The sequence below is a fragment of the Monopterus albus genome, unplaced genomic scaffold (genome assembly GCF_001952655.1).
Source record: "Monopterus albus unplaced genomic scaffold, M_albus_1.0 scaffold219.1, whole genome shotgun sequence".
Lineage (NCBI taxonomy): Eukaryota > Metazoa > Chordata > Actinopteri > Synbranchiformes > Synbranchidae > Monopterus > Monopterus albus.
The window spans coordinates 384,749-396,105 of NW_018128099.1; the positions used below are offsets into that span (position 1 = coordinate 384,749).

General features: G+C 36.1%; 1 protein-coding gene across 1 annotated transcript in view; it reads right to left on the reverse strand.

Annotated features, from left to right (window-relative positions):
- Nucleotides 1-2,196: 2,196 nt before the first annotated feature.
- The window catches only part of vstm2a (V-set and transmembrane domain containing 2A), a 68,921-nt gene continuing 59,760 nt past the window's right edge, over nucleotides 2,197-11,357 (reverse strand). Inside the window, exon 5 of the mRNA XM_020619441.1 lies at nucleotides 2,197-5,653. Coding sequence (XP_020475097.1) covers nucleotides 5,577-5,653 — 77 coding nt within the window. The 3' untranslated portion in view covers nucleotides 2,197-5,576. The remainder of the gene's footprint in view (nucleotides 5,654-11,357) is intronic.

Sequence of the window (11,357 nt, forward strand, 5' to 3'; positions counted from 1 at the left end):
AAACAAAGACAGGAGCAGGGTGTCTGATATACTACCACAAAACCTTGTTGGGAGCAGGCTTGCATCAGTCTCGTTTTTGTAAAGCTCATTTGTAACACTTATGGAATCTGAATTATCCACTTGTAGAGCAGTTCATGTGCATCTATTGTGCATTTATGCTATATACAGAGTGCTAACCTCAGCAACAGCTGTATTCTAACATTAGCATAGCTAGCCTTACTAGCTTGCTAATAGCATTGGAAGAATTGGATTTCCATGACTGTTAAAAAAACTAACACAGAGAGGAGCTGTTCACAGACGGTCCGTCGTCATGTTTGTCATGTGTTTGTGTGCTTGTGTGAAAGACAGAAACAGAGCAGCACACGAAGAAGCTGAACGAATACACACACTATGCACAGCACTACATTGAAACAAGATTTAACCTATTTAAAATCAATATCTGGTGGTCAATGTTGATATTGTGGAGGCCCGCCACAAATAAATCAATGTATGGGAAACACTGTGGCATGTATAAATACAATTATTTTTTTAAATTAAATGTGTTTATTGCATGTTCATGTCACTATGACGATGAAAATACAATTTATTGGTGAGCACTAATTTGTGCATGATTTAAATTTGTGAATTTATTGTATGTTTAGGGTTAGGGTTATATTATCATGCAGTAATAGGGTCAAGTAATATAGCACATAAAAATATACTACATTTTTGTCACAGGACCCTAATGCAAAATAATATAATAATTTTAACAAACTTTCAGTTGACATAAATAACTGTTATAAAGTGACCTCAACATAAACATTTACACTGAAACAAACCCGTTGAAACTTTTCAGTGAGTACAAAGGATGTTATCAACATCCCCCCTCAAGGAACTGCCTGTGAGGCTTTAGACCTTTAGGTAGATCATGACATTGCTTTTTGCAGGGAAGGAACAGGGACTTTTGCTTCTTGTTTGTCAGGCCTGATACCTCCAGTCAAATCATCTCCTCTGACCTTTCGAGAGTCTTCAGTTAGGTCTTACCCATTTTATTTTATGCACAATGTCATCCTCAAGCTATGAGGTAGCAGTTGAGAACATGTTGTTGTACACATGCAGAGCTACCAGTGGGGTGCCTTGAACTAATCAGAGCTGCTCTCTGGTGCAGAAGAGATCTTGTCTCTACAATGTATGCATGTATATTTTATGAAAATATAAAAATATAAATATCAAATATATAATTTTTTCCTCAATTGAAGCACATAAGAAGACAAATAGATCTTGGCCTTCTGTGATTCATCCACACTACTGTAAAAGAACATATTTGAATATACAAGATTTAAACAGGCTTAGTCATACAATAATGTCCATATCACCTCTTTCGTCGTGCAGCAGAAGGATCAGTGCCACAAGCAGGCTGGTAGTTTTCTCTCTACCTCCACATAAATGTGTCATTACTTGCTGAACTAACAAACACAAGCTTAGGGTTAATTTTGTACCATTGCTTGTCTGTCTCTGTCTCCTACCTCTCTGTTGCTACTGTGCCTGCTTTGCATTCTGAATTCACTAAGTAAACCTGATTAGCTGAGCTGCCACTGCCAAATTCACTCCTCATGTCTAAAGATGATCTTTTTTCTCTCTCTCTCTCCTCATTTTCCATTCCTCTGCCTTATCTTTCAAACAGATGAATAGATGATGAGTTCTGACAGGCCTATTTTTACCAACAGAGAGCTGCTTTAGTGTTTCTTTGGTTTACTGACTGCCAAAGCCAAGAATCCTTCAGTGAGGGCAGTTTTCACTTTTACTGCTTCCCCCCTCAACTAAAACATCACAGCTTTGAGTTAACTAAACAGTCAAAGTCAAAATCTTTTAATACCATAGTTTATACATACATTTTGATATATTGTAATTGTACATTTAATGATTAATATATTTTATTATTACATTATCCCCACATATATACAAGTTTTATACTGCACAATGATCAACTGTTAATAATCTCATTATGATAACTTTTTAGTGAATGAATTACCTGTATATATTACAAACTCAGTTAAAATTTTTAAAGCATAAAGTTAATATGATAATATATGCAGTTTGAGTTATGTAGTGTAATGTATTAAAGTCTAATATTGAAGTGTTTTAAAGCTACCTTTACTTCCTGTAGCATTTATAACTCAGTACATTCAGGTTAATCATGATAAAAAAAAATTAAAAAAAAATCACAAAATTATGGCAATCAACAGAAATACACACAGTAATCATACATACTGTGGTCAGGCAATACTTATTAAATTTTATATGTTTCTAATCACGTGCAGTGTTTTCCATTGCTCAGTATCTAGTGGCTGTTTAAATGAAGGCTGCTCTGATTTTGTGCAGAAGTACTATCAAAAGTGATTAAGCTCACACAAAAGTAACTTTTTTTCTCTGATTTGAAAACTGGGCCAGTGTTTGGCACCGTCAGCAATTTCTCCACACACACACCATAAAACTCACCAGCCAGACAGATGGAATCCCTCACTGTTTGAATTTCATCTGTGAAAATGGTTTATTTAAATATTATTCTGATATTTTCATTATAATACAAACAGTTGAAATGTTCCAGTACAGAAGCCTCACACAATACCAAAGAAAAGAAAATTATAATTCATCAGAATTTTTGAAAGCTCAACAAACAGACAAGACTGCACTGAAATGAAATACATTAGAAGAAGCAAATACATCTAGAATGGGTGAGTAGCAAAACATAAAAGTGGTTGTGTGATGTTTCTGAAATAACATCCCTGGATGACGGAACTGCTACTATAGCAATGTAGCACTGTGAACTGTTCTCCTCTTTGGTAACAGAGACCTTGATGCTTGTAAACATTTCAGCCTCCATCAAAGCCCAAACTCAAGACTTAGTCTTTTACCAAGCATCATTTTTCATCACTCTGATCACAATGTCATTTTAATCACGATGCCAATAATTCTTTGTTATTCAATATGTTGCAAAGACCCAGCATTAAGTGAGTCCCCTTAGATTAGAATGAAAGCTTTATAAAGAAGTTTCTAATGTATTTAGATATATATTTTTTGTTAAATATGATTTCAAGTTCATTTTGAAGAAATGAAGAGCAACTTTGGACTTAACACTTGACAACATTGTTACAAGTACAGAACATCACTGGCCTCTGCCTTTTTAATTTGATTTAAAAAAAAAAGTTAACATGCTGATTATTTTATTTACAGTTTTTACAGATCTGTAACTTTTTACATGAGTTGAATAAATGTCTGCTCAAACTGTGCACGCTCTCTCCGAAGTGCTTGAACATAATTCCAAAAGAATCAAAATCCAAATCTCATTCTCAGTGCTTAAAATAATCCGTACTTGTTTTCGACAAACTAAGTAATCTGAACCACATTCCGTAACATGTCTCATTTCAAAATGCAGTAATTGATTTCCAGTCAAAGCAGAGTGGCATGGATATGACAGTGATGCTGCGTTAACTCTCCAATATACCCTGCAGCTATTTAACTTGAGGGTTAAGACAGGGTTGCCCTCTATTGTCCCCCAGATGTTGTATACACAGATGGAAGCTGCTGATCAGGAGATGGCTCTGGTCTGATCCCAAAACATGACATGCTCTCTCAGCCTTTGAATCCTTTAACCTCAATGCTGAATTGACAGGTTTCCCTGCCTTTTTTTTCCAGAATGCAGTACAACTACAGAGGGGAGATTTTTGCTTTATCTGCACAGTGGAATAAAAGCTCAAAGTGATTTGCTTTTTGAAAATGCACAGCACAATAATTATGTATGTTACTGTATGTATGGATGTTAGATTATACAATACTTGAGAAACTAGATAATCATGCTTTATGTTTGTATACCTTAATGTTGGTGTAAATTTTGGGCATCAGTTGAGCAAAAAAATTACTGTGTGCTTAGAGGTTCAGTGTCTACTAAAATAAAACAGCTGCTGCACTGGCAGCTGTTTACATTTGTGGATAACATTCATGTATAGTATGATTCTGGACACAAATCAACTAGTTTAAATATCTCAGTGAAACAACAGCATTTTTGATGGATGGGTATAATTTCCTTTTCAGCTCAAAAGTTAACAACAAAAGAATCCCATTTATTCTGGAGATTATACTGTATCATAGTAGTGATCTGAACATAGGAGTTGTTTCACCATAAAACCAAACAACACCTACAGTAAGCCTGTGTTTGTGTCAGATTGTCAAAGCGTTTTGCTTATAAATGCTCTGTGTGCATAAAAATCTCTGGTATATCTGAAGATAAAGCTAAAAATATATTACTGTGAGAACTAAATTCTTTCTGCCAAACATAATGATGATGAGCGAGTCTACTCTCTTTTGCACTGCATCTCATGTCATCATCCAGCCACTATAACATCTACCTGTAAATGTGTGTATGTGTCCTTGTGTGTTAGCATTAACAAAATACAAACTAGCACTACTCATAATCCACAATGGGTAAATACTCATTCACCCTCTGTAAGAATGAGACATAACAGGGAAATACACAGCAGCTAAAGCATTTAAAAAGTGGTGCAGGGCAATTTAATGTAATGATCCAGTGGTCACATAGTAGGATTTTGACAGAGTCTTAAATTGTGACTCTTGCTTTTTATTCCTATTGAAGATGCAGTATAGATTCAAATAACAATTGACAATTAGTTTTTTCACACCAAAGCTAGCACATTAAAATAAAAGCTAAATTTAACTAGCAGTAACAATGAACTTCAACTGTTGACTTATGTAGTTCAAATCACGTACACAATCAGTTAAACTTTTGGACTCCTTTTCTCATTGAACTGAAGAGGAAAATGTGTCCAAACTTTTGATTGGTAGTGTTTGTTCCGCTTTTTTTAAAACTTCAGACCAAAAAGCATGCACACCTGTACATGTATCACTAACAAGATATAAAATGATTCAAATTAGAAAATTTGGATGACCAATGCCATTGAAAAATGAATAGTTTAACCTTTTGTTTTTAACCGGATCATTGATTTTAGGTCTAAATTAACATGTACTTTAATATATTTTGTTTCATTGAGAGGGCCAGGGTGCCTACTCACAATGGAGTTCCACAGCCATGTATACAGCACAGACAGAAACTGTCAAGTGTTTCTCCAAAACACCAAGCAAACAAAACAAACAAACAAACAAAAACTGCTATTTTACACAAATGTAGATGCTCTTTTTTTCTTGTTCACTTTTGAGCAATAAGCACATGAAGTGGAACAGAGAAACATAACAATGTCTTCCATGAGAATTATCCAGCAAGATCAGAGTCCATTTTTACAGGGGAACGTTGAACTTCAGATGGTGTCAAGTCGAAATCTTTACAAAAGGTAATCCAACAGATTTAAAGGTATTTTCAGTGGCTAAAAATGTGTTGGAGAGTCCTAGTGGCTGGGCAATGAGGACAAACTATGTTGTCTATTTTGCAGGGTGGGGCGGGATGGCAGGGGTACAGGCAATTTTCTCGTTCACTTTGAGAGTAAACAGACAGACACAAAGAGAGAGAGAGAGAGAGAGGGAGAGAGAGAGAGAGATCTGGCCACAAACCATATTAGTTCTTCACATTATAACAAGGCATGCCTCACCAAACCACACACCAGAAGAAGGACGGCTAGTCCATGGCTGGATGATATTCTTGCACCTGTAAAGATAAGGAATAAATAATAAAAATATGTCAGGAATAAAAATCAACTGAGAAAAAAATTAACTATGTTAAAGAAAATTAAAAACAACTAGTCAAAGATAACAGAAGATCAGGAAGTTGTAAGTTTCAATTAAAGCAACTGAGTTATGTACTTAAATACAATATTGAGCTATTTACGTCAATATTGAGACGTCTTTACTGCTCCTCTTGTCTGTTCTACGTTTTTTCATATCTTCTACATTTTCAAGTCTTTGAACAAATTCTACAACTATTAAAATGCCTCCAAGAGGGAAAAGAGCTAATAAATCAGATGCGAATGAGGAGGTTGAAGCAGAAGAGGATTATATTTCAGCGGTGCAAGTAACAGAGATGTTGAGTCAGCAGAAACAGATGTACATCACGCTGATGAACCAACAGAACTTCAAAGGTTTTGTGCAACTACTTATGGAGACAAATAACAAGAGACTCGACGACATGACCAGAGAAATACAGGAGATAAAAACGAGTTTGCAGTTTACCCAGCGAGATGTGGATGTGATTAAAGCAGCCATGGGTGAACAGAAAATACAAACCATGGAAACAAGGGATGATGTCTACAAAACTTGCGAAAGTTTAATAGCCATAATGGATAAAATGGAGCATTTGGAAGTACAGTCAAAGTGAAAAAACCTGATCTTCGAGGGAATCAAGGAGTCAGCTGGAGAAAGCTGGACGGATGTGGAATGTAAGGTGAAGGAAATATTAAAGGATAAACTGCAAATTCATCAAGAAATTGAGATGGAGCAGGCTCACAGAGTTGGGAAACCTTCTGATCAGGGACCGAGGGCGGTGATGGTAAAGTTGATGAAAGAGAAGGATAAGGCACACATACTGCAACAAGCAAAGAAGCTTAAAGGATCTAATATTTATATAAATGAAGATTACACCGAGTCTGTGAGGAAGAGAAGAAGGGAGTTGATGCCGATGTTAAGGGAGGCCAGGGCGAGGGCGAGAGGAGAAATCGTGCTTCTGCGATATGACAAATTAGTGACCCGACCTCGGAACCAGAATCCAGGACCCATGACCAGCACGCCGAGGACCAGTATGCCGAGACAACTGGTCACTGAACACAATTGGAGACACCGAACAACATTATCATGAACCGGACAATGATTTTGACCCTGAAAAAAACTTTTTTAAGAACTCTGAAAATAACTGCAAGTATTACACTGTTGCCTTATTGTGGCTGGTTTCCTGTAGGTGACAGACATGATGCAGAAAGCACTCTTTGACTTTCTGAAACACAAGTTTGAGGGCAGGTAAGGATGAAGTTTCATAGACATTACGTTTGCTCTGGTTTACAGTAAAAGGTTTCTGCTTATTAACGCAGCTGGATCACTGTTTCAGGATATCCATCACACGGGTGACAGCGGACATCTCCCTGGCCAAACGTTCAGTCCTCAATAACCCCAGCAAACACACCATCATTGAGCGCTCTAGTACCCGCTCCAGCCTGGGTGAGGCAACATGTTTTGGTTCTCTACAAACCAGAAACTGCCAATAACTGTACTGTTAAGAAAAACTGACAACAAATAGGATCGTATTTATAATATGGAGAGATATTACAGCAAGGGAGATGAGACAAACATTCTGTCCATCACATCACGTTGCTGAACATTCATTTAACTATGTTTCACTATATGTGTTTCACATTTGTATTGCTTTGAGTTTGATTTGAAAAGCTCTGTAGATAGAAAGATAGATATGGTTTTATTTTGGTAGATATGGTTTTCATTTCATTAAGCAGTGTATTTAATGAGGACTATTTTCATCTGCGGATTAATACACATTTGCTGCACTAGTGTGTCTGGCAACAGGGTTATGACTATAATATTGGTTCAAAATAATCTACATGTATATTCATAGTAATAAACTAAAACAACCTTGATAGTTTGTATGTAGTTTTTGGCTTTTACTTCATAGACGATTTTTATTAATGAGGTTGACTCATTGTAGGTATTGATTTTTGACAATAAGACAAATACAGAGTAAAACCAGACTTTTTCTTGAGTGTCTTAGATTAATGATATTAGTGATCATCTACCAGTATTTGTGGTTTATGAGGGCCAGTATAGAAAAGAGAGGCCCAAAACAAATCTTTTCTAAAAGAGGGTGACGAATGAACATGCTGTATAAATATTGTAGGAGAATAATTTGTGACCTATAGATGAAGCAGCGGTGAGCAAGACAGATAAACAAGGAGAAAACCAAAGGGAGGCAGCAATAATGATGACGGGGCTTTATGATGTAAAAGTTCTGATGGGAATTGCAGCTGCTGGACCAAAGGAACAAAGCAGATGTGTGTATGTGTGTGTGGGGCACTGATGTGTATGTATGGGAGAGAGAAAGCTCTCAGATCCTTCTCTGATGTTTTCTCTCTGAGGAACAGTAATTGTGATCCTGTTAGAATCTACAGCCCACAGGGACCAACATGAAGACATCACACAAACATACATGGCTGCTTGTTATTTGCCGCAATGGACCAATGAAGATGCCACACATGTAAAAGTGCTGTCACTCTACTTGCCCTTCCACATTTGGATCACTTCTTACTTCCTCCCTGTCTCAGAGGGAAGTGCTTTGCAGTATTGAGACTGACACTGGCCTCAGGAGGGAGCTCTTTCTCATGTTGAACAGATGAAGCAGCTGCAGGCTTGGCCTTATTTTTGTATACTACTGTAAATAAGTCTATTATGAAAGGAGTGAAACTATATAGTATACAACAAAACTGGGTAAAATGCTGTGCAATATCACAGAAATGTTAAATTACCTTTCAAAACATGTTATTTTTAGCTGAAATGTTGGTTATTTGATATTATGTGCAATTACAAATAACCAGGTTGGACATTCAAAATACAACATGATAGTAAACCTGTGATCTCTGCAATAAAAGTGACTGCACTGTGATGTCAGTGAAGGCTATGAGGTTATAAAAAATCCTGTAAACCCCACAGCTTTCTCAGTTTTGGCCTGAATTGTATATAATGCAAGTAAGAAACCAGATTATGTGTTTTCATAACGATTTGAGCGGGTACAAGAGCATCAGTAGCTACTCAACATAAGCTGAAACACAGTTGCTGCACTGGTTCGGAGGTACAGCAGGAGCCAACAACAGGTGTAGGTTAATACAATACAATGCAATAATTATTTAAATTATCTCTGTTAATTAAATTCAACAGAGGCAACTTCCTTTGAAGAAAGGCTGTTAAAATATTTGGGATATTTCCTTCACATTTACTTTAGAAAAACCCAAACCCCAAGGCTACATGAACATTAAATTTCACCCTTGAGCAACATGAAACCTTTTTGAAGAGATGTGTAAAAAAAACAAACAAGATAAATTTGAAACCCAACAGGGTAATGGCACACACACAGTACACTGGCGCTGACCCACCAATGAGTTGCATTTCATGTTTTATGTTCATGTATACAGGGTAACCATGAGGAGAGAAAATAAACCAAATGCTATTTTGACAGTCGGTACATTTCAGCATGTTCCAGGAAACACTTAACAGACTCAATATATTGTGGCTTTTAAGAGGGCATGAGCATCACCTAATAGTCAAATCTGTTTATTTTGTGGACTTTGTTTTCCAAGAAGAAAACAAACTCTGCTTGCAACCCCGCCTTGAACACAGGCAATTGTTTTGTCACTCAGGAAAGCTAAAGGAATCATTCAACATTTTGCCAAACATGCTGAGAATTGGAGGAAAGAATTGATACAACCTTTATTTTTTGGGTTAAGACACAAGCTAAAAAATAAGACTGGAGGATGGAAGAAATTGGCTCTGGATAAAGCATAAGCATACTAAATAGAAATGCAACAATTACAATTTATAGTGTTAGATGTATTTATGTGATGGAGCTACTTCTTAGCAAACAGTAGCTTCTTGGCAGTTTTTTCAGTTATTTATTGTTTTCAGATACGGTAAGCGAGTACAGGGTTTGGTACAGTTTTCTGTCAACACCACTGTCCCGCTATTTGTCAGTTCTAGCATGGAGCTCTACCTAAATCAAAAATTTATACTTTAGTTGAGTATTTCTATTTTCTGCTTCTTCATCCTTCATTTTCACTAGATTTCAGAGATAAGTATATTTTACTCCACTACATTTATTTGAGAAATTTAGTTACTAGTTGCTTTTCTAAATCAGATCAATAACAAAAACAAAATACATTATATCCTTAAGGCTTAAGTTATCTTAGAATGAAAATCCACAAGATTCCTAACAGTATGTAAAGTAAATAATAAAGTAATATTCTTTAAAGTAATATTCCTTACAGTATATTATTTTTTGGTATTTAAGTATATTTTTAAGCAGATGCTTTTAATTAATTAAGATTTTAAATCCATGACCTTTACTTGTAGTATGTTATTGTTACTTTTATTTAAGCAAAGGATCTGAGTACTCCTTCCAAATAAGAGGAGTGATGTGCTCATCCTGTTCTTGTTAAAATTCACACAGTGGCATTTTGGGAAGACAAGAAAATACTGTTACAATAGTCGACCATGCTGGAAAATAGACATATATGACTTTCTCTAGATCTTGTCTGGATATGAGATATCTAAGTCTTGCTATATGTTTGAGATGATTAAAGGCTGATATAGTTATGCCCTTGATGTGATTTGTGAAGCTCAGAACTGAGTCAATTAAGACACCAAGATTTCAGATTTTTTTTTTGTCTTAATAGCTCTGAAATCAAGCTAAACAATAACTTTCATTCTTTTCTTCTTGTGGCCAAAAACAATTTTTGTTATGTATTTAGTTAATTGAAGGACATTGCTCTAAATGAGATCAAGGGATGGCAGTCACTTGATGAAAGTGCTAAATAAATCTGAGTGTAGCTGTGATAAGCAGCAATATTGTCATGTATGATTTGTACAGGTTGAACAACAGGGGTCCATGAACTGAACTTTGAGGAACTGCACAGGTCCTTGTGATCGACTCAGATTTTTGATCAACATAGAAACATGGAAACATAGCCCATGCCTTCAAGATATGATTTGAAACAAAGGGCTACTATAGAGTTCTTATTCATATTCATGCGTCTGTCTGACTCAACAGGCAGGCATTTATTAGCACATTATTGTTTTCTACTGTCACAAAATAGAAAAAAATGATATGAGTTTCTCTTTTGTTACAGAGGTGGTGTACACATGGGCAGAGCTTGAATCTTAATGTGAAAATGGTCATGCCTTCATTTACATATTCTTCTAAAAAATATATCATGCCAAGGCTGCTTAGTGTAACTGCTGAGCTAAAATTGGTATAAAATGAGAATTCAAGTGTAGCATTCAAACAAAATTGTCAAGGACTGCATTTGGCCTTGTGCACATAATGAATGGACATTGAAAAAAGATTCAATATACTGTATATATCCTTATATGAATGCTTCTGTCTATACCACACAACCTCAGAAAACAGCAAGTATAACTCCCCTCAAGGTAAACAGCCTTTGAACTGTTATGACAAGGATTTACATCGACAGCTACTGTTGCCTTGGCCCTCAGAAGCTGCTATCATCACTGCAGGCTGCTCTGAATGTTTACTAAGCATAACAACTGCAAACTAGAGCACAGCCTTGTCAGAACTGTTTGATTTGTCCATGTCTTGGGGACATTGAACCTGAAATGATAAGAGAAAAGTAAAAAAAAAAAAAAAA